The 26,848-nt window shown below is 34.9% G+C and overlaps 4 protein-coding genes across 8 annotated transcripts; 1 reads left to right on the top strand and 3 right to left on the bottom strand.

The window, feature by feature from the left end:
* Positions 1 to 685: 685 nt before the first annotated feature.
* Positions 686 to 2,575, bottom strand: LOC111808399 (cytochrome P450 86A7-like). Its single transcript, XM_023694337.1, has one exon. The coding sequence runs from the start codon at positions 2,456 to 2,458 to the stop codon at positions 833 to 835; it is 1,626 nt and encodes a 541-aa protein (XP_023550105.1). The 5' UTR covers positions 2,459 to 2,575; the 3' UTR covers positions 686 to 832.
* Positions 2,576 to 5,680: 3,105 nt separating this feature from the next.
* On the bottom strand, positions 5,681 to 13,070 carry LOC111808548 (puromycin-sensitive aminopeptidase-like). Of its 4 annotated transcripts, none has more exons than XM_023694608.1 (33): positions 12,877 to 13,070; positions 12,488 to 12,580; positions 12,070 to 12,153; positions 11,871 to 11,915; positions 11,569 to 11,709; positions 11,414 to 11,489; positions 11,190 to 11,266; positions 10,888 to 11,001; positions 10,722 to 10,796; positions 10,523 to 10,630; positions 10,230 to 10,442; positions 10,068 to 10,129; positions 9,951 to 9,978; positions 9,777 to 9,863; positions 9,639 to 9,664; positions 9,403 to 9,466; positions 9,234 to 9,314; positions 9,106 to 9,153; positions 8,996 to 9,014; positions 8,827 to 8,831; positions 8,718 to 8,729; positions 8,577 to 8,633; positions 8,384 to 8,493; positions 8,221 to 8,301; positions 7,961 to 8,144; positions 7,443 to 7,591; positions 7,220 to 7,358; positions 6,972 to 7,118; positions 6,792 to 6,873; positions 6,525 to 6,700; positions 6,161 to 6,388; positions 6,007 to 6,078; positions 5,681 to 5,919 (listed from the first exon to the last, which is right to left on the bottom strand). In XM_023694608.1, exons 2-33 carry the CDS (start codon positions 12,563 to 12,565, stop codon positions 5,839 to 5,841), a joined length of 2,949 nt encoding a protein of 982 aa, XP_023550376.1. In that variant the 5' UTR covers positions 12,566 to 12,580; positions 12,877 to 13,070; the 3' UTR covers positions 5,681 to 5,838. The 4 variants fall into 4 exon arrangements, with proteins under 4 accessions (XP_023550376.1, XP_023550377.1, XP_023550380.1 ...); XM_023694609.1 differs by having other exon boundaries at positions 12,488 to 12,569; XM_023694612.1 differs by having other exon boundaries at positions 12,508 to 12,569; positions 12,877 to 12,997.
* A 3,562-nt stretch (positions 13,071 to 16,632) lies between these two features.
* On the top strand, positions 16,633 to 20,802 carry LOC111808253. 2 transcript variants are annotated; one of them, XM_023694125.1, is made up of 2 exons: positions 16,633 to 17,114; positions 17,685 to 20,802. In XM_023694125.1, the coding sequence occupies exon 2, from the start codon at positions 17,709 to 17,711 to the stop codon at positions 20,616 to 20,618; it is 2,910 nt and encodes a 969-aa protein (XP_023549893.1). In that variant the 5' UTR covers positions 16,633 to 17,114; positions 17,685 to 17,708; the 3' UTR covers positions 20,619 to 20,802. The 2 variants fall into 2 exon arrangements, with proteins under 2 accessions (XP_023549893.1, XP_023549891.1); XM_023694123.1 differs by having other exon boundaries at positions 17,398 to 20,802.
* A 492-nt stretch (positions 20,803 to 21,294) lies between these two features.
* On the bottom strand, positions 21,295 to 23,508 carry LOC111808064 (ubiquitin-conjugating enzyme E2 4-like). The gene is made up of 6 exons (XM_023693848.1): positions 23,239 to 23,508; positions 23,061 to 23,140; positions 22,644 to 22,758; positions 22,505 to 22,557; positions 22,251 to 22,379; positions 21,295 to 21,609 (listed from the first exon to the last, which is right to left on the bottom strand). The coding sequence occupies exons 1-6, from the start codon at positions 23,280 to 23,282 to the stop codon at positions 21,479 to 21,481; spliced, it is 552 nt and encodes a 183-aa protein (XP_023549616.1). The 5' UTR covers positions 23,283 to 23,508; the 3' UTR covers positions 21,295 to 21,478.
* Positions 23,509 to 26,848: the final 3,340 nt, after the last annotated feature.

Genomic DNA, 26,848 nt, shown 5'->3' with positions numbered 1-26,848 from the left:
TTTTTTTTTTTTTTTTTTTTTTTTTTTTTTTTTTTTGGGTTAACGATTCACATCTCTAGTAATCGAGGTTCTAATTCTCATATCGAATGTGTGAAGTTAGAGATTCAAATTCTCTCGTCGTGTGAAGTTGAAGGTTCCACCCTACTATCTCCTTTAGGGTAGGTCGGAGGTCGGAGGTTTAAAATTCCTTCAACCCTATTTGGGGTTGGAGGTTCAAATCCCTACAACTTGTAACATCCTAGATTCAAATCTCTATTATCTCTTGTGAGATCGAAGGTTTAATATACTGAGAGTTCAAAGGTTCGACTCCTATCCTACGAAGTTGGAGGTTTGTATCCCTATTACCTTGAGGTTGGAGGGTAAAATTCCTATTACCCCTTTAGGGTCGAAGGTTCAAATCCCCTTTATCTTGTGAGATTCATATACTCGTATCTAATGAGGTCTGAACGCTCAAATCGAGTCTTGTGAGGTTCATACACTCATAGAGTGAGTCCAAAGGTTCAAATCCCCTTATCTTGTAAGGTTAGAGGTTCATAGCTCTACTACACCTCCCGAGGTTAGAAGTTAAAATTTCTATTACCTGAGGTTGAAGGTTCACATCCCTACTACCCCTTTTAGGCCGAAAGCTAAAATTTTGATTACCCTTTGCGAGGTTCGAGTTAACAAGTATAAGACATCGGACTACTTGGGTGAAAATAAATTTGGAATATTTTTCATTTAAATTATTAATAGCATTTTAAAAATAAATTACACTTTTGTGAATACGTTGCTTGAGCTTTGAGCAACTTCAAGTACTACAAAATTAAAATGTTTGTGAACAACAACAATACTCTTACAACAAGACAGCCATATTTTCCGCCGTCGCCACCGTCTCCGCCGCTGTCTGTCTAATCTTCTCCGCCACATGCCCCAAATCTCTGGGTTGCAATTGAACTTTAAGTCCATACTTCATGAACAATGTCAGCGACATCTTCTGCTCGACACGGTGGCCGGCAACCACTGTCAGGCGGTGGCGGAGCAACACCGCGGCCGCAATCGACTTCATTTGCAAGTAGGCCAAATCTTTCCCCAAGCATATTCTTGGTCCGGCATTAAAAGCAATGAATTTATAAGTATTTTGAAGCTCAATTTTGTCGTTATCTGACCCCAACAGCCATCTCTCTGGCTTGAATTCTAAACAATCTTCCCCCCATATGAATTTCATCCGACCAATTGAGTATATTGAATACGTAACAGAGGAGCCGGCGGGGACGAAAGTTCCGGTGGGTAAAACGTCGTCGTTTATCACATGTTTTGAATCTTCCGGCACCGATGGGTAAAGTCGAAGAGTTTCCGACAAGGCAGCTTTCAGGTAAATCAATTTATCCACTTCTTCAAATCCCAACGGCTCTTCAACCCACGTGGATATATCTTCGCCACGTGTCTCCATCAGAACGGTGCATATTTCGATGAGGATTTTTTCCTCCACTCTTGGGTTTTGACTGACCAACCAAAAGAACCAGCTCAGTGCGACCGATGACGTGTCTCGTCCAGCTAGGATGAAGTTAAGCACCACGTGTTGGAGGAATTCGTCTGAGTAGGATTCCTTCTTTTTCATAAACCTTGACAGCAAGTCGTCGTGAGGTGTCCCACTATTGTCGACATGGTGCTGACTGGACAGCTCGAGCTTACGTGTCTTGATGATATTTGTCAAGTATTGATTTGTGTCCTCGAGGCTTTGGGTTAAGGTGACCTCCATCCCGAGCCGGAGCCATTTTTTTAGCTTCCAGATAAAGCCAGGCAAAATAAATCGACACAATGTCGCTTCAGTGGCTCGATCGAAAGCTAGCGCAAAGCCGTTTTCAGGCAATTCAAGCGCAAGAGTTTGTGGATCCTTACCAAAAGTCAACCCACAAATATTATCGAACGTAAGCCGAAGCAAAAGGTCCTGTAGATCAACCGGCTTAGCATGACGTTGAGCCGACTCAAGAATTGGACAAAACCGATTCTTAATAGCTCGGCTAACCCAACGAGCCATGGCTTGGCGGAGAGTCCTAGTGGTAAATTCCAGTGCAGCAGTTTTACGCTGGAACAACCACGTGTCACCATCTGAATTGAAGATTCCATCACCAAGCAAATCATGAAACACAGCTTGCCAATTCGGCCCTTTCGGGTAATTCTCGAACCGAGTTTTTAAAATATGCTTAAGATTCTTCGAGTCGCACGTGACCGTCACGAGACCTTGCTTCTTAGCCAAAAACGGAATGGCACACGTGCAAGTCTGGTACGTGCCGCCAGTCGACCGGAGATTCTCTGCAATCCAGTCATGCATTCGATGACCATTCTTAATCAGCCCAGGAAGACTGCCCAATAGCGGCCAAACACGTGGCCCACTCAAGGACCGTCGGATATTCAAGAACCAAATAAAGTACGCCACCACCGCGCCGCCAAACGCCGCCGCCAGCGCCGCCGCATCCATTTCAAAATCAAAGGAAAAAGAGAAGGAGAAAAGCCATTTTTGGGAGTAATTGGGTGGGGTTGATGAAAAAGCTATTTATAATGGCGAGTCTAGAGAGAGAAAGAGAGGAGAAAGAAGGACATTAATGGGGAGGCATAAATTACAGTTGAACGAGTTCGTTCGAGGATTTTGTAGAAGACGAGGACGGGGATGGGGACGGGGACGGGGACGACGACCCTATAAACCAGGCTGATGAATCCATCGCCATTAATACCACCCGATGTAGTTGGAGAAGAAGACCTAATTATCATCGCACTTTAAAATTTTAATTTCATGTCCTTTTATATTATCCTTTTTAATCTTCCTTTTTTAGTATAAACAAAAACTTTATTCTATACAAGCGTCTATTCAGAGATCCACCCCGAAGCCGGCGAGTAATCTCCGTTTAAATGGGGAACAATAATAAGACCGAATTTATCTAAATTACGATTATAATAAATAATTTATTGATAATTATATTATAATATTGAAATTTGAATTTATAGAAACTCCTAGCTTTCCCCGTCACGTTGACATATCTAGTTGATAAGAGTAGCGCATTAATTAATATAAAAGGAGCGAAAATTTTAAAATATATAAATAAATAAATATTAGTTATATAATTATTAAAAAAAAATTTAAAAAAATTACAACTAGGGAGTTGCAAGTGTCTATCAATTCATAAAGAAGGAATTACTTAATTAAGGGTGTGGCTTTTATTTTTTAATAATATAAAATTTATTTAGTTATTTATTATTTAAAAGAAAAAACCCTAAGATAATAAATGTCGATGGAGATAAATTTTAGGTTATAGATATGGAATTCATGATATCAATAATTTAAATTTTAAAATTAATATCCTTTCCATAAAAGAAATATTTTAAAAGGAAAAACTTAACATGTGACAAAAATAATTAAAAAAATTTGGACATAATTCATACGTGTAAATATAATAATGTGATAAAGAAAATTAATACTCGTGTAACTATCAACCTATGTCTATATACTTTTAATATAATTAGCTCTTTCAAGATCTTTGTTTCCATTTTGAGTTCGAGATATTAGATAGAGAAATTCGAGTAAAGAAGGGAATGAACCGAGACCACATCTGAATGAGAGCGATATACTAGCAAGGTACACATTTGTTTTCCGTGGGTCAATGAACTGTTATTTTTTGGGATTTACGGGAGAGAACAGAGGATGTTGGAAGCAAAGAGTAGGTACCGTGATGACGTTATATAACGTGATTTTCTGAAATTAAAAAATCATATCTAGTTGATAAGAGTAGCGCATTAATTAATATAAAAGGAGCGAAAATTTTAAAATATATAAATAAATAAATATTAGTTATATAATTATTAAAAAAAAATTTAAAAAAATTACAACTAGGGAGTTGCAAGTGTCTATCAATTCATAAAGAAGGAATTACTTAATTAAGGGTGTGGCTTTTATTTTTTAATAATATAAAATTTATTTAGTTATTTATTATTTAAAAGAAAAAACCCTAAGATAATAAATGTCGATGGAGATAAATTTTAGGTTATAGATATGGAATTCATGATATCAATAATTTAAATTTTAAAATTAATATCCTTTCCATAAAAGAAATATTTTAAAAGGAAAAACTTAACATGTGACAAAAATAATTAAAAAAATTTGGACATAATTCATACGTGTAAATATAATAATGTGATAAAGAAAATTAATACTCGTGTAACTATCAACCTATGTCTATATACTTTTAATATAATTAGCTCTTTCAAGATCTTTGTTTCCATTTTGAGTTCGAGATATTAGATAGAGAAATTCGAGTAAAGAAGGGAATGAACCGAGACCACATCTGAATGAGAGCGATATACTAGCAAGGTACACATTTGTTTTCCGTGGGTCAATGAACTGTTATTTTTTGGGATTTACGGGAGAGAACAGAGGATGTTGGAAGCAAAGAGTAGGTACCGTGATGACGTTATATAACGTGATTTTCTGAAATTAAAAAAAAAAAAAAGAAAAAAAAAAGGTGTTAGGAAACAAGAGTGAATGGGTTGTAAAGAAATTAAAGATGCCGAACTTGTAGTTGGGGCACCCTCCAATTTAGGGCCTTTGCCTAACTTTTCCTCAAAGCATTTATGGAAGATAACAACTTCTCCCTTTCTTTCTGTCTAGAGTGACGTCACCCTATTCCATAATAATTTTATTTTCCTCAAATTAATATATATATATATATATATATATATTAAATAGCATTAACAATTAACACTCTTAAACGGGTATAAATAAAAAATAAATAAAAAGTTCTTATTGTGATTATATAGACACGGAAAATAGTCTATCTACATTTTATAAATTATTATTTTTTTTATTTTTTTAAATTTAAGGATATTAATATTATTTTAAAAATTTATATGTTTTTTTAAATTTAAGGATATTAATATTATTTTAAAAATTTATGTGTAAATTATTATTATTTTTTATTTTTTTAAATTTAAGGATATTAATATTATTTTAAAAATTTATGTGTTTTTGAAACGTGGTATAAGTTTCATCCATATACAAACAAGAGGGTATTTTAAAATTTTTAAAACAGTTTAAAGGCGTTTTTTAATTTTAATTTTTTTTTAGTTTAAAGGCATTTTTTATTTTATTTTTATAAAAAAATTGAGAGTATTAATAAAATAGGGAAGCAATATTGACTAAAAGATATATTTGATATTTTTTAATTGTAATTAATAAAGTAAATGAAAAAAAAAATGTAAGAAAAGAAAAAGGGCATAATTGTAATTAATAAAATCATCAAATGCCGTCCAATTAATAATATTTTAAAAAAAATATATAAGAATTGAAAATAAAAATTCAATTTATATTTTAAAACTTTTTAACATTAATAAGGTTATTCTTCATATAACCCTAATGAACGATTTAGCCTACAATTTGAATCTTAAATTCAATATCTGATAATCTCGACATTTTCCTGCATTTTTTGTTTTTTGCTCGGGAACGAGGATTATCTGATTGTCTTAAACTACTAAAAACGAAAGCCCTCCCTACATACCAACTCATTTACGCAGCCATCACAAAAAAACAAGGCGAAAAATTTCACTTTCTATCCATGATTTTGGAAACCGATCCCGGTTTTGAAAACAAAACGAAAAAACGTTTTTGTTTTTGTTTAAAAGTTGACAAAGAATTCAAATATAAACACCGTAGTAAGAAACAAACATAAAATTCATAAATAGAAACGAAAAATGAAACCGTTATCAAACGAGACCTTACTTGAACGAACGAAGGCCAAAGGCCAACGCTTCTACATTGAAGGTGGAAGTGGTGATATTATTATTATGAACCCACAAATCCTAGGATTATTCTCAAGCTGCTAAGCTTTTTGATGCAATTTCAAACACATTTTCAGACAGTCCATTGGCAGACAATATCTTCTCCAGTTGTGCCTGTAGATAGCATCACCATCATCAACAATAACATATTTTAACACAACCAAATGCCAGCTGATACTCAATCATGAAAACCAACGTTACCTTAGCAAGATTTTGTCGGTGTTCGTCGTAACGCTTCCATCTCGAGAACGCAGACACCATTCGAGAGGCAACCTAAGAATCAACACATCAATCAGAGACGAATATACATATTACAACTCAACTCGATTCTACGGTTGAAGGAACGGGAACCTACCTGGGGATTGATTTTGTCTAGTTGCATTACGACTTCTCCCAAGAATTCATAGCCCGACCCGTCCTTCGCGTGGAAGTTGACGGTCGATCCACAGAAACCTCCAATCAAAGAATAGACCTTGTTTGGATTTCGCAGGTCGAACGCCTTGTGATTTAGGAGGTTCTTGACATTCTCAATATTACCAGGAATGTCTGACATGGCTTGAAGAGCAAGCCATTTATTCACAACCTAACAGTCACATATAGACCTTTTAGAATGAACCAACCAAGCAATCCAACAGTCTAAAACTCAGAACAAAACTTATAAACTACATCGAGTTACGCTACATCATCGAATGGGAAGAAAAGAATAAGTAGCGACTAACCAAATAGTCATGCTGCCACTTGGCATAGAAGTCTGCGAGAATCATGTCACGAGTTTCACCTGGCTTCTGGGCTATAGCCACCAAAGCTGCAAATTGGTCGGTCATATTCGAGGCGTTCTTATACTCATTAAGCACAAGATTGGCAATCTCTGCATCCTCAAGTAATGCAAGATATGCTGAAAATCATAAGAAAATGAAGATATTAGTTGACTTAGAAAGTTCATGGAGCCAGTAGTTCGAGCATAAAATTAGTTTCCACGAGCAGACCGAGAGCAGTATTCTTTAAAGCACGCCTGGCCAGTTCGGGATGGTTAAACACATATGCTGCTGAACTCCTATTGTTTTCTACCTGTAAGATTAAAGATAGTTTATTTACAGAACAAATAGTTTAAACTTCAAGAGTATTCAGACTTCTTCATTGAATTTCAGGTTCAGAAAAGTTCGTACTGCGGCGAGAAACTCGGCTTTCAGTGCATTGGCCAGTTGCTTCCTAATGAAAGTTCGAACGGCATGAACAGCATCAGGATCTGCAACCTCCATCATGTCCATTATTTCCCCTTCACCAGGGAGAGTTATCGCTTTCGCAATGAATTCCTGGATTAGAATGGTCATTAAGTGTGATCGTCGGTCCAACGAAAGAACGGAAAACAAGAAACTTCAAAAAACCGACGTACAAAACTAAGTGCCCGACGTACCTTATCCAAGCTCGAGTCAGTAAGTATGGACCTCAGACCCTCCACAAACTTCGAGTTAAGAACCAATGTCTTATTGTGTTGGTGATCAGACACCAGTTGGAGCATCAGTTTCCTTGCCAACACTTGTCCAGCCTCCCAACTAAATCACAAAACGACCAGAAAGGCGAGCTTTAATAGTTGTTCTACTGAATAAACCTTTAAAAGTTTTGAAATAAACACAAACCGGTTGAACTCGTCCGAATCGTAGGCAAGAAGGAAAAATAGATCATCGTCACTTAGATCGGTTTCCATACGGACCGGAGCACTGTAGCCCCTAAGCAAAGATGGAACTGGCCGCTCCGGTATATTGGTGAAGACAAACTCTTCTTCTTTCTGCATCAAGCATAGCGATCAATAGATATCGAAAAACGTGGTGTCCTAATTCCTAAATATCTAGTTCTTAGCAAATGAAATCATCAACTCAAAAACAAGCAAGTGGTAGTCCAAGTACGAGATCCCACATCAATTGGGGAGGAGAACAAAACATTATTTATAAACGTGTGGAAACATATCCCTAGCAGACGCGTTTTAAAAACCTTGAGGAGAAGCCCGAAAACGAAAGCCCAAAGAGAACCTAGCAGTGAGCACATGTTCGACTACCATCATTGGCCAAATGGAGTCTACCATAGCTATATATAAATCTAGCTCATACGTAGTTCGTAAATGAAACAATCACCGATTAATGTAATTTTCTCTGCTAACCTTAGTCAGCCTGAGGACTGTGGAGTAGACGGGCTGGTCATTGTCGGATATAGACTGCAACACCCCATCATGATATATGGAGGAGAGACTCAAATTATTGCCAGATGAGTCTAGCAAACCAAGAGCAACAGGTATAAACATTGGCTCTTTAACTGCCTGCCCAGGAGTTGGTGGAACCTCTTGCCTGTCGAATTTGAACCGCTAAGCATAACTCGTAAACAAGATCAGAGAAGGTCCACAACATTGAACGAGTTATATACCTGAACTTCAGAGTAAACGTTCGACCGTCAGAATTGTAAGACGATGTAACTTTAACTTGAGGAGTCCCAGCTTGAGAGTACCTGTATTTTAGTTCTATTTATAAGCACTATAAATATTTCGTATCGAGTAAAATTCAAAATGAAGTCGGATAGCAATGAACACCATAGCAAAAAGTTAGCAAAATCGGCATCGTTCGCATCTCGCATTGCAGCGTAGAAATCTTCACAGGTAACAGCTTGACCGTCGTGTCTCTTAAAGTAAAGATCCATGCCCTGAGATATAAACAGCTTCGATTAACCAAGTTCTTAAAGCTGAGAGATATCATAAACAAGTTTGAAGTATTTTCAACCCTTACTTTTCTAAATCCTTGACCTCCCAATAAGGTTTTGTACATCCTCACAACTTCAGCACCCTAAGGTCACAAGACGTTAATTGTTCAATATCGATATTTTACGACCGAGGGAAAAAGAGGAAACATTCTGCACAAAAGTCAAACCTTCTCGTACACCTGTAAAGAGAGATAAAAAATTAGATACTCATCATAGAAAGAGAAGAAAACGAGCATTACAGGCTACAGCGTGTAAAGACTAGACGATAAAGCGTACCGTCACTGCATGTTCAAGTTGGTACAGGGCCCGTGTCAGATCACAACTTGATAGAAGACGAAAATTAAGAAGCCGAGGTTCAAAAAGAAGTCTACATCAGTAAACATTGAAGAAAAGAAACAAAAAAATAGCGAGAATTTCGAGCAAACCCGTAAAGAACAACACTTTCCTGTGTAAAAGTTGTCCATCTGTAGATTGATGGGATTAAACGATTAGGAGATCTGTCATAATGAAAGACATATACAGAAAAGAAGTCAATATATATATATAACTATTAACCTTGATATAGGAGTGCGGTCGAACCGGATGAGCCATGGGACCAGAATCCTGCAGAAAAATTAAGTATGATACATTTTGTGCACATGCACGGTTATGAAAATCTCAAAAAGTTGATACATGATACAAACCTGTGGGAACTGATAGTTTCGAAGTCTTGAAACATCAGCAATTCTTTTCACAGCACGACTTCCCATGTCAGATGAAAATTCCTATAGTCGAGGCAACGTGAAGAGTTTCCAAGGACCAATCGGGTATTTTATTCAAAGTTGTAAATATCTCAAGGAGTAAATATCATACCTGATCACGAAAAACGGTAAGGCCTTCCTTCAAGCTCAACTGGAACCAATCACGACATGTCACCCTGCACGTATATATATATATTAATTCTGTCAGCAGTAGTATAAAACGGAGCACAAACCTGGAATACGTGCTCTAGTGAGATGGGATTATGAACAGGAAATAAGAAATGCATCAAGGAAAACACACAACATATGACATATAAACTTCAAGATTATATTGATTCGAGAAACAACCTGTTGCCGGTCCAGTTGTGGAAATACTGCAAAACAACATAAAAAAAAACACGTGATCATGTGGTCGTTAAAACTCTGCAAAAATATTCAAGAAAACGTGATTCCCGGTTCTTGATTGACAAAGCTTTTATAACAAACCTCGTGGCCGATCACTCCTAATATGGCAGCATAATCTCCATCAGAAGCAGTCTCGGGAGACGCCAAGACAAGTTTTGAATTGAATATCTGTTAACAAAGAAAAGGAAATGGCATGAATTCGAAATTTAAATCAGACACGTGGTCGCAAAAGAAACAAAGTTCAAGAGACGATACATTCAGACTCTTGTTTTCCATGGCTCCCCTGGTTCATTAAAAAAGAGATAAGAATCGACAAAATGAACAGAAACAAAAGCAAAAAAGAAAAAAAATTAATAAATATAGACAACACACATGTTGAAATCAGGAACGGCCACAACGTTGAAGAGATCCAGATCATATTCTAGTCCAAAAACCTGTTTTCAACAGACGAAAACAAATCGACGTTGCATTAAATACAGTATATTGCTTGCATGCAAATCAATGAAAAATGTATTGATATACGAAAATACGAACATCTTCATCCCATTTCATAGCGGCCTTTAAAGAATACATCGCATGCTCGGTCTTGGGGAGGTCTTCAGCTGGGGTCCATATCTTCAAGGAGATTTTCCTACCGGAACGAGTAACAAAACTATCGTCTCTGCTTGCCAACTTGCCAGCTACTAAAGCAAACAAGTAAGAGGGTTTCTTAAAGGGATCCTCCCAAAGGGCATAATGTTTTCCACCCTGCAGAAAGAGTGCTTGTGATAAACATTTAACAAAAGCATAATAAAATATGCTATCCGGTCGTGTAAAATGAAGTTCACCTCTAAATCACCCTGTTCTATAAGGTTCCCATTAGACAGCAGGACTGGGTACAATGACTTATCGGCTTCTATGCGACATGTGTACTTTGCCATTATATCAGGACGGTCCTGCTCAACATTCACGGTGCATTAGTTCATTGTCGGATGACCTAAATTACAGATCTAGAGAAATCATTAAAACAAAACGAACTCCCCGAACCTGGTAAAATGTGATCTTCCGGAAACCTTCAGCTTCACATTGTGTGCAGAAATTTCCAGATGATTTATAGAGTCCCTTCATCCAAAGGAAATTCATGGTCAGTTCTAGAGTTTCAATGCAAAAAAATAAAAAAATAAATAACAAATAACAACAAATGTATGTTTACCTCTAAAGATGTGTTGTTCTGAGGACATATCTCATTGACGATTTCCAAAGTAAACGAACCGGTTGGTGGTGATAGGATTGTCAAATGACGGGAGTCCAGAACGTAATCTTCCTCCTAATTTCGAAGCATAAAAGATGAAATAAAGACAATAAGTCCATAAAATTTTATATGGGGGACTGCCATTACATCAAATATGATATGCAGGCAACTAGATTCGTCCGAGAAATTTGCATAGGCAGTTAAAAATACACTCGAGAACGTATGCACTTGAGAACGTATGTCTAAACCATACAATAATCTACCTTGAGGTCCTCATTGTTGACCTTAATAGATATCAACTTCACATCATCCCCATTCAAAACCAAAGGAAATTTGGATCCTGAACCAAAAAGTCGAAACAATTGAATTGATTGTGAAAAGCTAACAATAGAGGAACCATGTTTAAAGATGAAATACCGAAAATTTCATAGCTAACAACAATGCTTAACAGTATATTACGACAACAGTTAGTTGGAACTCCAAGTACCTTCAACTCTAGGGAACACCGTTATTTTTGAATTGACGATTGTTTTCTCCTCGCCCAACAAAAACTTCAAATCGACCTATAGAATTTATTTTTTTGTTGTAAGAAACGGCCACAGTGAAAGATTCAAATCCAAAATTAACTTAATGTTTGCATACCGTATCGAAATAGTAATCGGGCATCTTGTAATCTTTCAAAAAAATCTCTTTAGGTGTACCCATTTTGTTTTCTTCACCTTTTTCTTGCAATGCTTCTGTTGCAACTGAACAAATCAGCTTCCTACTAGATTGTTTAGCCCCCTGAAAAAAGTCGGACGGCGAACATAATTAGCTAACATTTTGAAAAATCTACTAATATGTTCTGAATAGCTAGAGACTTAAATGGTTAGCATGTTCAAAAGGAGAAGTTTTAATGGTAAAATCCAATAAGTGGTGATATATCAAGTTATAAGAGCGCTTACGAACGGTAAATGGTATGGAAATCGATAATTCTGTCGAGATTTCACCTGAAAAGGAAAAAACACAATAAATGAAATCTTTAGAAATGTCCCACACTTCTTACAAACCCTGAAATTCGAAAGGCGTATAACGAACAACGATACGGTGATCTGTCTATCAACGACAAGGAAAAACCAAAAAAATGATGAAAGTTGCAAAAACCTGTGAAGTAAACAAAGCCCTCTGTCTACTACCACGTTTAACTGAAATTCCAAATGAATTAACACAACGATGCGCAGCTCGAACCTGCAAAAAAGGATCTCACCGCGTCGGTAATTTTATTTACATACAAAAATGAAGAACAAGTGCATGCTCAACTTTCCCAATTTGAAGTTTCATGTACACAAGATTTCATGAACTAATTTGCATAAAGAAGATGGAAAGTAGCCAAAGAAGCTCAAATTCTCAATTGTTTGCAACGTAAAACATAGCATGAGATCAGACCAAGCCATTTTACAGCCTCAAATGATAAGGAAACTAATCAGAGATGGTACTAAACCCATCATTCTCTAAGATAAGTGTATACAAGAACAAACATAAAGAAAAGAAATGAAGCAAAAACTGGGAAATGGATAATCACAGGAGCAGATGAGATCAAACCCAAGAGGTTATTCCTTGCCAATCCAACGCCCTTGCATGGTAGAACCAACCGGGCCATTCAGCTAAAACAATCCTGAACGAGCTACTAATATCAATTACTTTCGACAAATCCAGAAACGAAACGAGACCTAGACGAAATTAAGCGACACCCAGATAATCAAAAACCAAGCCCAATCCAAAAGAGGATCCCAAAAACCCTTAGAACAACAACAAAAAAAAAAAAAACCCTCGATAAGAAAGCAGAGCAGAACGATCCATTTCAGTTCGCTCTTATATAAAGGATATAGGGATAACCCAATATCTGGACAGGAAAAAAAAAATAAAAAAAAATAACATAAATTCAAAAATTAAACCCTAATTGCAAGTTACCTCTATTGATCAAAATGCAGAGAAACAGAGATGTTATTCCGCCTCTACTATTCCCAGCGATGAACAAGCGGCGAGATTGGGCACCGGAATCCGAGATATTTATAAGAAAATGAGAGAATAAAAAAAAGCTAAAAGATTAATTTTGTGAGTGTTTTTTAGCTAATATAACTATAGAACGCTGTAAGAAGCATATTGGGTGTTGAAATCGTATTGGGTATATCATATTTTTCTTAAATTTGTTCCAAAGGCAATAAAATTTAAAACCCTAAATTTATTATTTTATTTTTTTTAATTTAGGAATTTATTAGTTGTTCTTGGCCGATTTTCTAATTTATTAAATTATAAATTTAGTCGTGATATTTTGCAAATTATGTGTCGTTTATAAACTTTTAAATTTTAATTTTGTATTTGATAGATCTTTAATTTATAAAAATTTTAAATCTCCAGATTTTCTAGTTACACTATTTAAATTTAAAGTTTAAGGTCCTATTAAATATATAATTTAAATATATATAAAATAAAATGTTAATTTAAGTGGGGGATAAATTTTTAAATACGAGAACTAAATCTATAATTCGATAATTTTAAGAATATATTAATTAATTAATAGCTATTAATTTAATTTACAGCAATGAAATTAAAAAGATTTTTGGGCCATGGTCCACGTAGGCATTGTCCTATGTTGAACTATTGCACACAATTCAAAATCCAAATATATTTATTTGGTGCATATTTCAATGATAATACTTTATTATAAAATTTAAGTTAAAATAAATTATAAACTTTGGGTATTAATTCTATATTATCCATTGAATTAAAAAGGAGTAAAACTCATTATTATCACATTTTAAACTAATTTAATATTTAGATATTTATTTTTAGATATTTATTTTAAAATCACTAATTTATTTATTATTTATGTTGTGGATAATGTTGGAAAAAATTGGACCATTGGGTTGGGCTTTAAGCCCAGGCCCAATTCAATTCCTTCACGTTAGTCTTCTTCTTTAATTCAACGGCGCCAATAACGGCTAAAAATAGAAATAATTTATAATTTTATACCCAAATTTGCAATTTTTTTTTAATAAAATATATATATTATCAACTATTTTCAATCAAAATATCAATGATTTTTTATTTTTTTGAAATATTTTTTAAAGTTTAAAACTATTTTAAAAATAGATTATTAACGATTTTCAATAAAAAAAAAAAATAGCCCGTATTTCATGAACGCTTGAGAATATTATTAAATTAAAAAAAATTGAAAATACTAAGAAAATAAAAATGTTTAAAAAAAATGACCTAAAAGTGCATTTAATAGGTAATTAGTTGTAATATTAATATAATAAATTAAAATAAAGGGGAGGGAGGGGGTGAAAAATAAATACGACAAATTGGGGGGAAGAACATTAATTATATTAAAATTATTGGGTTAATGTAGCATGTGACTCATGTTCAATTGGTAAATTTAATTATAAAGCTAAGATTAGGGATTAAAAGATTATAGGGTTAATTAATGCTGTGCCAGAATTTAATTATTTAATTAATTTAAGTGGGATTTATTTATCTAATTTTTTCATTAGAAGCAATAATTCAAACTTAATTTAATCATTAAAATGACCAAAATATTTTGATATTTGAAGTAAAAATAAACACATAAATTAAAAAATTAAAGATTTTATTTTATTTTTTTGCTTTAAAATCTAAGAAAATCGAAAAATAATCGATTCTTTATTTATTTTAAGAATCAATTAAATTAAATTTTATTTTTATTTATCAAAATATGCTCGAATTATTATATAATATATTTTAGAGGTTGTTTGGAAATAAATTTAAAATATCTAATTATTTGATTTTTTAAAAATTTTACTCCATTTTTTAAATATTATAATTTTTATAAGATTTAAATGTAATTATAAATATATTTTCCAACATAATTTACAATATAATTTGTAAAATAATTTTTTTTTATATCAATTTTACATCAATTTACATGAATTTTTTTATAAATTTTGTGTTAATTTTTATTTATTTGACTAAAAAAATTAAATTATAGGAATATTATTCAAATGTATTTTATTAATATTAAAAATATATATATATATTTATTTGAGGTTGATTTGATGGGACTAGAAAGGTGTGGTGGAGAAAGGTGAGTTTAATGAGGTTAGGAGTAAGTGGGACCCATTAAATGGTACAAATGAGAATAAATCAATAAAAACAAATAAAATAAAAATAAAAATAAAAATAAAAAAATTAATAATTGTGTCTTTTGAGCATCCTACCAAAATACATTGAAAAGATAGCTTGATTTCTTTTGTTTAACTTGTCTCAAAATCATCGACACTACATATGTTCACGATATTTAGTTCGGGTTCCAATGCAATCTTACTGATACTTAGGGTTTCTGTGAGATTCTACCTAAGTTGGAGAAAAAAACGAAACATTTATTATAAGTGTGTGGAAACCTCTTACTAACATACGTGTTTTACAAATCTTGCAGGGAAGTCCGAAAGAAAAAACCCAAATAAAATAATATCTGCTAACAATGGATTTGGACGGTAAGAGCTTCAGTAGACATAAAATCCAGAGTTTTACTTAATGGCCCTAAAGACTGGAGTTCTTAAAATTGAGTTATCGAGAAGAAATGTACATCTTGTTAGTATAGATAGTAATTACAAATCTTCTTATCGTTAGGATGATTCTCGTTCGAACGCAGTATAGATAGAATTGATTGGGTGGGGTGATAGGGGAGCATTGATTGGGTAGGTTGATATGGGAGCATGTGCCCACAAGAGGAAACCAAATTAGGGTTTTGGAGTGATGTTGAGTTATGAGAACCAAACTTTCAATTTCTTTGTTGGATTCCAAGTCAACCAAACACTATGTCTTTCTTCGACAGTGATGGTGTTGGTTACGATATTTTTTTATGATATCACACTGTAACAGTTCATGTTTCGAGGCTCGTGATTTCTAACATGGTATTAGAATCCGACATTAGGTGGTGTGCTTGCGAGGACATTGAGCCCCTAAGGGAGGTGGATTGTCAGGTCCTACATTTACTGGAGAGGGGAACAAAGTATTATTTATAAAGGTATGGAAACCTGTTCTTCCTAACAGTCACATTTTAAAAATCTTAGAGAAAAAAATAGAAAGGAAAAGTCTAAAAAAAACAATATATACTAACAGTGGGCTTGTGTAGTTACATTATAAGGCAAATGTAACTAAATCAATTGATTGAGATATTCATATTTGTGTAGTTACATTATAGCCGACCCAAGTATTGAATTACCTATTAGACACGAAATTGAAGGTCTAAGATCTTAATAACAATGTTTTAAAGCTCACGAACATACCAGAAACACAATCTAAAGTCTAATACTTTATTCACTGAACTAAGGTCAAATTGAACGTATGCAAGTAAGTTAGTAATAGTTTGACCCACATTAGTCCACCGAGAATCTATGAATTCAAATGCTAACATCCTCTCCTCTCTTTCTCTCTAAAGATAGCTTTTTGACTTTGATGACAGACAACTAATGTCGGCCTAATAGCTTGCAATTACATGGAAGCACGATGGAGCATGACTAAAAATATGGCATTTAAAGCTACAACCAAGAGGAAGGTAACCCACAAGGTAATAATGGAAATGTATTTATAAAGCACCTCAAAATTATTGCACAAAAGGTAACAATAACTTTAATGGGGTTGTTTTCATAATCCCATTTTGAATCCAATTCCAATCAAACGAATCCCCACAAAATAATTAGGGTTTAATCATGGAGGCCGCGAAGGAGCTGAGAGTTTGCGCTATTGTCTTCTCTGTTTAGGGGATAAAGGTTAAAACCCAGAAAGAGGAAGCCATTTCCAAGGAGGGTTTTGAAGATTGGAATGAACCCATAAGGCAAAATCACTGGGTTTTCCTTTTCTTTTATCAAACTTTCACTTCAGTTATAAATGTTCCTTTCTTTGAAGGGTTTGTGCCCTTTCTGGGATTGTGGAGCCTACAAAGCATCCCTTCGTCAGATCCTTGGCCTGGGACCCTTCTTTTTGTTCTTCCCTCTTCTCTTCAAACCCAAAAATTCTCCATCTCTCTCAGAAACACTGAGATTTTCTTCTCAAGAGAGAAAATAAGGGCTTAGTGGGGCTGTCTTGTTGGCATTTTGGAGGGAGTGTTTGTCTAATATCAGCACAGGACTCAGGGGCCACTTGGATATTTTCTTCTTCCTCTGTAAAAGGTTAGCCAATATTTGCTTTCTTTTCATCTTCTTTGCTAATTTTGCTTTGTTTTCTGAGTTTTACTATCCTTTTCTGCAAATGGGTCTTTCTCAAATCTATGTGAAACGAGTAAGAACTAATTCATTCAGCTTACTATCTAGTATTTACTGTTCCAATGCTTGTGTTCTTGGGTTTTGATATCAGTTCTTATGCTGATTTTGTGGTAATTGATATCTGTTTGGATTGCTGGAATTTGAACTTTGCGCTGAGTTCTCATTGTGTGGCTTTCCATTTCATTGCTAGGAACTGAATCCATGAATCTAGAGGCATAAGATCGAATACCCATGTGAGAGCTTTTGAGATTTGAAGTTAACTCAGATCTGAGTTTCTATAATCATTGTTCTTCAAGTTCTCTGCTGGAAGAACTCTGTAATGTTACTCTTTAGATCTTGAATGCTATTGAATTTGCCTGTCCTTTTGTTTGATGCCATTGAAGATGGCTCTGCCAATGATTGTTTTACTTTCATCCGATGATTTGAATTCAAAGGGGTGTCACATTCACAATGCAAACTTTAGATTCTCTGTATTAGCTTAAAGAATGAGCTTTTGTGGATATGGATGTCGGAGAAGAAAGCTCCCGGTTCGGCTCCTTGCCTACTACAACTTCTAGAAACTTGTCGTCGTCGTCTTCGACGTTCTATTCAGCACTTCAGTCGCCGTTTTTTTCTCCAAGGTCATCGACATGTCGAAGGTCAGAAGTATCGAAGGCAGAATTGGAGTCTGAAAGTATGGACTTCAGAGTCGATCCAATAAGCTCTGGTTTGGTCGTTCCAGATTCTGAATCTTTGTCGAAAGCCAAATTTGCGGTTTCAGATATGATACGGAATCCCGATACTTTCATTCCGTTTGATTGTCCGAAGTTTGATCTAGCCTCATCCTCAACTGGAATATCTGGAAGTACTCCTTATGTGTGGCCTAGGGAGAAGTATAAAAAGCATAGCAGAAGTAACTTAGCTTCTTACTCGAAAGCTCCGATTTCGATTTCCTCGACTAGACTACGGAGTTACGATGTTTTCATAGGTTTGCACGGTTCCAAGCCTTCGTTGCTGCGGTTTGCTAACTGGGTTCGTGCAGAGATGGAGGTTCATGGGATGAGTTGCTTCGTGTCTGATAGAGCAAAATGTAGAAACTCTCGCAAGCATAGAGTTATCGAAAGGGCAATGGATGCGTCGTCGTTTGGAATTGTGATTCTAACAAAGAAGTCGTTCCAGAATCCTTACACGGTTGAGGAGCTTCGGTTTTTCTCGAGCAAGAAGAACTTGGTCCCAATATTTTTTGATTTGAGCCCAGGAGATTGCCTTGCTAGAGACATAGTGGAGAAGAGGGGAGATCTGTGGGAGAAACATGGCGGTGATTTGTGGGTTATCTATGGAGGATTGGAGAAGGAATGGAAAGAAGCCATTGAAGGGCTTTGTTATGTTGATGAATGGAAATTAGAAGCTCAGAATGGTAACTGGAGGGATTGCATACTGAAAGCCGTTATGTTACTTGCAACGAGGTTGGGAAGGCGAAGCGTCGTCGAGCACTTGACGAAGTGGAGGGAGAAGGTAGAGAAAGACGAGTTTCCGTTCCCCCGTAACGAGAATTTCATAGGCAGGAAGAAGGAATTATCAGAGCTAGAATACATACTTTTTGGCAATATAGCTGGTGATTCGGGAAGAGACTACTTCGAACTGAAAGCCCGGCCGAGACGAAAGAATTTGACCGTTGAAACGTGCAGCAAGAAGGGTAAAGAACCTATTTTGTGGAAGGAGTCCGAAAAGGAGATCGAAATGCAGAGTATTGAGTTTCCTCTACGGTATCGACGAGTGAAGACGAGAAGTGGTGAAAGGTACGCCAAGAGAAAAAGAACAGCCAAAATTTTGTATGGGAAAGGCATTGCTTGCGTTTCGGGTGACTCCGGGATTGGTAAAACCGAGCTTCTCTTAGAATTTGCGTATCGACATCACCAAAAGTACAAGATGGTTTTATGGATCGGAGGCGAAAGCAGGTATATCAGGCAAAATTATCTGAACTTAGGTTCGTTCCTCGAAGTCGATGTAGGATTTGGAAATTTCTCAAGTAAAAGCAAGATAAAAAACTTTGAGGAGCAGGAAGAGGCAGCCATTTCGAGAATTCGTACCGAGCTGATGAGAAACGTTCCTTTTTTGCTGATAATCGATAACTTAGAGTGCGAAAAGGATTGGTGGGATCACAAACTTGTGATGGATCTTCTTCCTCGTTTCGGTGGAGAGACGCATATCATAATATCGACTCGACTTCCTCGTGTGATGAATTTAGAGCCTTTGAAACTATCATACTTATCAGAGGCTGAAGCAATGTGTTTAATGCAAGGTAACCTTCGAGACTACTCGATTGCAGAGATCGACGTTTTGAGAATCATTGAAGAGAAAGTTGGAAGGTTAACGTTCGGACTTTCGATAATCGGTGCGATATTATCCGAGCTCCCCATAACGCCTACTAGATTGTTGGATACAACTAATAGAATGCCCGTCAAAGATCAATCATGGAGTGGAAGGGAAGCTCATGTATTTCGGCGCAATACCTTCCTTATGCAGCTTTTCGAAGTATGTTTTTCTATTTTTGACCGTGCCGATGGGCCACGGAGCTTGGCAACTAGAATGGCTCTAGCCAGTGGTTGGTTCGGTCCAGCTGCTATCCCGCTTTCGCAGTTAACCGTTGCAGCACACAAGATACTGGAAAAGAGACAGCAGACGAGGTTGTGGAGAAAGTTGTTAGCTTGTGGTTTCACTTCATCTTACACGAAAAAGTCGGAAGCCGAAGCGACTTCGGTGCTTTTAAGGTTCAATATGGCAAGAAGCAGCACGAAACAGGGATGTCTGCAGTTCAATGATCTTGTCAAGCTATACGCGCGCAAGAGAGGGTTGAATGGAGCTGCACGAGCGATGGTTCATGCTGTCATGAACCGTCGGTCGATCATTCATCACTGGGAACATATGTGGGCAGCATGTTTCTTGCTTTTCGGGTTTGGTCGGGACCCTGTGGTCGTCGAGCTCAAAGTGTCGGAGCTGTTATACCTCGTAAAAGAAGCAGTCTTGCCGCTTGCCATCAGAACATTTCTCACATTCTCCCAGTGCACCACCGCATTGGAACTTCTCCGGTTATGCACAAACGCATTAGAAGCTGCAGATCAAGCGTTCGTTACCCCGGTCGAGAAATGGCTCGATAAGTCACTTTGCTGGAGGCCAATCCAAACAAATGCCCAGCTGAATCCATATCTTTGGCAGGAGTTAGCTCTATGCAGAGCAACTCTATTAGAGACCCGAGCAAGGCTAATGCTGAGAGGGGGACAGTTCGACATCGGGGACGATCTAATTCGAAAGGCGATCTTCATCAGAACGTCCATATCTGGTGACGATCATCCCGACACCATATCTGCTCATGAAACTCTCAGTAAACTCAATAGGCTCATTGCTCATTTCCATACACATTCTTCTCCATAGGCTCAACAATTCTCATGTAAGGTATAATTTTTACTCCCTAGATTGATTGATTATATACCAAGAATGTCAAATAAACCACTGTATACTTTCCCAGGAAATTCTTTAATACAATTCTAACCCTTATAGCTGTTTTTTCGACATTTTGACGGGAACCAACACCCTTAAATCTTGCCTCGTTTACGTTTCGGTCTCGTGCATTCTGTTTTGGTACAATTCTTGTACGGGTGAACTTGTTCGGGTTTCGGTACAATTTTTGAACCACTGTTGAAAGTTCCAAAAATACTGACTATTTCCATTCAAAGACGTTTTTTAAAAAGTTTAACGGTATTATTGAAACTTTTAAAAACTTAATGGTATTTTTGAGACAATGCACAAAGTTTATGAATATTTTTATTAATTTAGCGGATTGAGATAGTATTTCACCGACAATATATACTCGGTATACATATATCTTTTATATAAAAAAGTTGTATACAAAACGTATGCCTCATATTATAATCCGATAAGGTGTTTTGGAGTCTGTATGTTTCATCATCTCCTCTCTTGAATCGACAACTATACCATTGAAGCATGTGCAAGTTAGACGAGTCTATGTCGATGTTCATGACGTAAGTATATAAATCCAACTCAACAACACAACAAAACGAGATGAGCTAAATGTCTGTTGGGCTTATATATTAAATGGTAAATGACAACATATGAAACATTATATCATAGTTTTACATTAATGTACACAACAACTATCATGAAAAAGACAAGACAGTAGAGCTAAGAACCTTCTCCATAGCTTTACTGAGTTTTTCAATCATTTACAGAGATCATCTTGATGTTTGTTTGTTTGTTTGTTTGTACTTTGTCATTCAATCATCAGCTTGGCCTGCCATGCCCTCGTCATTTGAGGAATAATCATCTTCACTCAGCTCCTCATCACTAGATTTCTCCTCAGGAGCAGCTCCAATGTCTTCTGGCTTTGCATATTTCTCACAGAATTCTGGACAAGCATGATCGGAATGTAAAAAAAGAAGAACGTTGAGACAGGGGGGTCTTACAGGTCTCGAACCATGTAGAGTTTTGGACGTTGGGTCAGGTTGGGGGACGGGGGAGGAAACTAATCAATACGACTGCTATAATGTGGCTGATAAGTTTCTAACCATTAGATGTAGGAGAGATCGAAAAGTGAGTATTAACGATGTATCCGAAGTGACAACCATATGGTCAATATCAATAATTTTGTAATCAGAACACAAAAGGGTTTGGCAAAATGGAGAAGGGAATGAGTGCCAGCGAGGACGCTAAACCTTGAATCGGTTGGGGAGGAGAACGAAACATTCTTTATAAGGGTGTGGAAACCTCTCCCTAGCAAACGTGTTTTAAAAATCTTGAAGGGAAAGCCCAATAGAGGATAATATATGCTAGCGGTGAGGTTGGGCTGTCACACGATGAAGCTCGGGGCTAGTAAGTTTATCATGTGGATTAGCACAACATCAACAACCAAAAATCGAGTTTGCAATAAGAAAATTCTCAGCCATTATCATATAGAAAAACTACTAAATCTAGTTTTCGTGTTACCACCCGAGCCAATGGATTAAAATTTGTTCAAACTACCAAATCTTCGACAGAACTTAAAAGTACCTTTTACTCTTTGCTCGTATGCAGTACGATCACGCATCATTACTGCAGCAGCTTCTCCATTCAATGGGTCGGACGGGTTGGGATACAAGAGAAGTTGTGGAAGAAACACATCGAAAACATTTACAAGGTCTGTACAGCATAAAAAAAAACCCGAATTAGATCACAATTCCTCGGTTCCATTGCAGCATTACAATATCCACAATGTAAAACCAATTGGTCACCATAATACATAATCCCAAAAAGAAGTTTCCTACCAAACATAGGGCTCCATGTCTGGTTGATAACATCCAAACAAACCGAGCCCGACCTGCAATTCATACACATCGATATCAACAGCCTGCTCATAGTAAGAACCAATGTAATAAGTTCCGACGTCGAAGTCAGTCGACTCACATTTCATCAACATTTGGATGATAAATTTTGTTGACAAAGCCAATTGAAGGTGACTTGTAAGGATAAGCATCAGGCAACTCCACCTTAATCCTCCACACACCTCCTTCATAAAGACCTTCCAATTTCAAGGAAATCACATAAGAAATCCTTCAATCCAAATTCATATCGCCTAGAATTGTCTAAATCAACAGTGCTTAATTTCAGAAGGGAAAGCCAGCAAGAATTAAGAACAAGTTCTAAACACCAAACACCAAACACTCTAGATTTAGAAGAACAAAACTACAAAGCCACAAAACAATAATCATAGGATTACAAAGTTCTTAATCCATCTGGAAAAGGGGGGAATCAGAAAGAGACAGAATCAACAAAATTAACAAAACCCTATTGAAAAATCAAAGAAGGATATAGAAGATTTACTGTCTTTAGGTCCATGGAAGTCGACATAGAACTCTTGCATGCTATCATTGATCGTTTCGACCTTATAATCGCTCATCATCCTGATTCAAAATCAGCAGAGTCAAAGCAGAAGGGTAAAAGAAGAACAGAAGAGAAGAGAACGGTCGAATCGGAAGGCATTGAAGGTGGAAAAACTTACAGTTTCATCAAATCCATCTCGCGGCGCTTGCTTGGAGAAGACATGGATTAGGAACCGAGAGAGAAAGTGGAAAGAAAGGCAAGAAACGAGCGGAGATAGGAAGAGAAAGGAGATTTCCTTCGAACACGGAAGCAGTGAATCAAGGTGTGGCGATTAGAAGTAAAAGAAGAGTCAAATTGTTGGGTTGAAGAGAAATTAATGGAATTTATAGAAGCTTTGTTCTTGGGAGCTATGGAAGAATTGGGAGATGGCTAAGTTGAGATTCTTGGAGCTTGCCACATTCTCATATAAACGTAATATAATTTCTTTTATTTATTTATTTATTTATTATTTATTTATTTATTTATTTATTTAGATGATTGTTAATAAAAAATAGGTTATGTACGTTGGATTTTGTTATAAATTTTAATCAATAAAATTTAAAATTAGTCTGTTAGTTTAATTTTTTATTTTTATTTTCGAAACAAATTAGTCTATATTGTGTGAATATTCACGCATTTTTTTATTATTATTTATTATTATTATTATTATTATTTATTATTATTATTATTATTATTTGGTATAAAAATTAACTTTATACTCAATTTAAGTTTTATTGAAGATACAAATAGGGGTATTTATGTAATTTGATGATTTGAACGATTTGAACAATTTGAACAATTTGAACTGTCCATGTGAAATCCCATATTGGTTGGAGAGCGAAACGAAAACTTCTCTCCAGTGAATGCGTTTTAAAACTGTGAGGCTGACGACGATATGTAACGGGTCGAAACGGATAATATCTGCTAGTGGTGGGCTTGGGTTGTTACAAATACACTAGATGCCATTAGAATTGCGCAATTGAGGGTGTTTGGGCGAGAGTAGTACTAAGTTGGGTGACTTGGAAGTTCTTGTGTTGCACTCATTTTTGGGTTAAAGTGGACAATATTTGCTAACGGTGGATTTGGACTGTTTCAAATGGTATTAAAGCCGTACATTTGGTTATGTGACAACAAGGGCGTTGGGTCCCCAAAGGTTGTTGAGTGGAACAGAAACATCTTCCTAGTAGACACGTTTTAAAACAATGAGGCTAATGGCGATACGTAACAGGTCAAAGTGAACAATATTTACTAGCGATGAGTTTGAGTTGTTACAATCCAACCTAAATCATACGAGTTTTTGATTAGGTTAGATTTTTCCTTTTGTTTCGGTTAGGTTGAATTTTTGGAAAATCAAATTTTTTGGTTCAGTTCATGGGTTAAAACTTAAAACTTTTTTTTTACCTAAATCATACGAGTTTTTTATTAGGTTAGATTTTTCCTTTTGTTTCGGTTAGGTTGAATTTTTGGAAAATCAAATTTTTTGGTTCAATTCATGGGTTAAAACTTAAAACTTTTTTTTTATCAAATCCGAAAATATGATTCACAACCCAGCTCGAACTTACCCTAATTTTGAGACTGGTATAAAAATTAAGAATATTTGACGTTAGTTAGTGATGTATTATGAGATTTTAGTTATTCATCTAACACGTGTTGCCGATAACTAAAAAAAATTCTAAATAATTGAAAAAAAAAACCCGACCCAATCTAGCCCAACTTGAAAATAGAGGGTTGGATTTGTTGGATTATGAACCCTATTCGAGTCACCAACTCAACCAATCTATAATTTCGAGTTGGTCCAAAAAATTCTGGATTTGTATATGTTAGGATTAAAATTGTACGACTGAAATATAAAACTAAAATATAATAAAATTTAAAGTATATGAACAAAAAAAAAATAATGTTAAATTGTAGGATATTTTCGGTGTCTAATAAATCTTTAAACTTTTAATTTTACGTGTAATAATTTATTAACTTATTCAACATTTTTGAATCTATGAATATAATATGTAATATTTTAAAATTTGAAAAAGAAAAATAATACCAATAATTATGAGAGGACATAAGTTTTAAAAATGGCCACAATTTAAAAAATAATTATATATATGCCTTAAAAATTTATAAAATTACTATTTTAGCTGTTGGAGTGAATTTTTATTTTGAAATTTAATTAATTATATATATATATATATATATTAATAATTTGATTTTTTAAGCTAAAATTATAGTAAAAAGCCACGTGTCAAATGAACATAAAATAATAGAAAATCCAAAATTTAACTTGTGAGACCCATTACTCAATATTGCAATAATAAAATGAGTAATTCAAGCCTCACCAAATATTCAACATTAAAATTTAAAATAAATTATTTAAAAATTCCCAAAAATAATATAAAAATAAAAAACATTGGAATCTTCCATTATTAAAGAAGAAAATCATACTAATGGATAAGGAAGGTTTAGCATAGAGGAGACAGGTTTATAAATGGACACAAATAAAAATAATTTTTTAATTCCCACTTTCCTTTTAAACCGACCAATCACAGCCGTCCGATTCGGGATGAGTTTGATGATCACAAGGCTCTCCATCATTGCTTCACTTCGGAATCCGAAAGTAATCTATTGGTTTACGCTACTCATGATTGCACCTGATCTTAGCCGGCAAACCCATCATTTTTTAAAAAAATTTATTCACCTTTTAGTTCAAAATTAATAACGTTACCAATTAAATCTTGAAATTTCAAAATTGGATAATCTTCTTTTATTTTTCAATAAAGAATTATCTGATAAATTTCTAGCTTTTTATTTTTATTTTTTATTTGTAGAAAAATAAATTTATTTAAGACGAGAAAAAATAGATATAAAACACGAATTACTCAATACGAATGTAATTAAATACATATTTAAAATCTTGTCATATAATAGATAAATTAACAAAAAGTAAAATAAATATTTTTATAAGAATTAAATATTTTTTTTGGGTGTATTTTATGATTAAATATATTTTTTTATACAAAATCACGAGAAAAGATTATAGAATAAAAATTTAGAAAACAAGAAAAAAAATGATAAATTTTGAATGTATCTATTTGAAATTATGTTAGAATGGAGTTAGATTTTTTTAATATTAATTTTAATTTTGTTTAAAAAGTATTTTATTAATTTTCAATTATTACCTAAAATTTAGAAAAAGAATTGAATAATTAAACCATTTTAAACCATAGGGATTTGGCAATTGCTAAGATTTGAAGATTCACATATTCCAAGTGTATTATTGAAAGTCTAAATCCTACCAATTTCAACCTTAATTCATTGGACTTACCAAGTTGTATGCTTCAAATTAATGCAAAACTAAGACGTCACGTTTCCTCCAAATTTAATATGTTTCTAAGTACAATTACACCATTATTAACAATATAAAAATTATCTAAAAAATACTATATATAAATTTAAAGATAATCAATGTTTCTCTATATGCTCGAGCATATTATATTATTCTTCCAAACCCGAGTATAGTTTAACTCATTTTTTGACAAAGAAGTCAAAGGCTATAATCCTTTTTCTTCCATATCTAATGAAATGAAGTCTCGGGTCATTCTAACGATCTTTTATGGTATGTAATGAATGAAGGGAAATTTTTTCGAATCTTCGACTCTATTTTGAAACCTAAATCATTACAAAAGCATATTGCTAGTGTAATTAAACATACTTGTTCTTCATCATGAACACTCTACTTTTTTTTTTTTTCTTCA

The sequence above is a fragment of the Cucurbita pepo genome, chromosome LG13 (assembly GCF_002806865.2).
Source record: "Cucurbita pepo subsp. pepo cultivar mu-cu-16 chromosome LG13, ASM280686v2, whole genome shotgun sequence".
NCBI lineage: Eukaryota > Viridiplantae > Streptophyta > Magnoliopsida > Cucurbitales > Cucurbitaceae > Cucurbita > Cucurbita pepo.
Note: the sequence above shows the minus strand (reverse complement) of the source record. Positions and strands in the feature narration are given on the sequence as shown.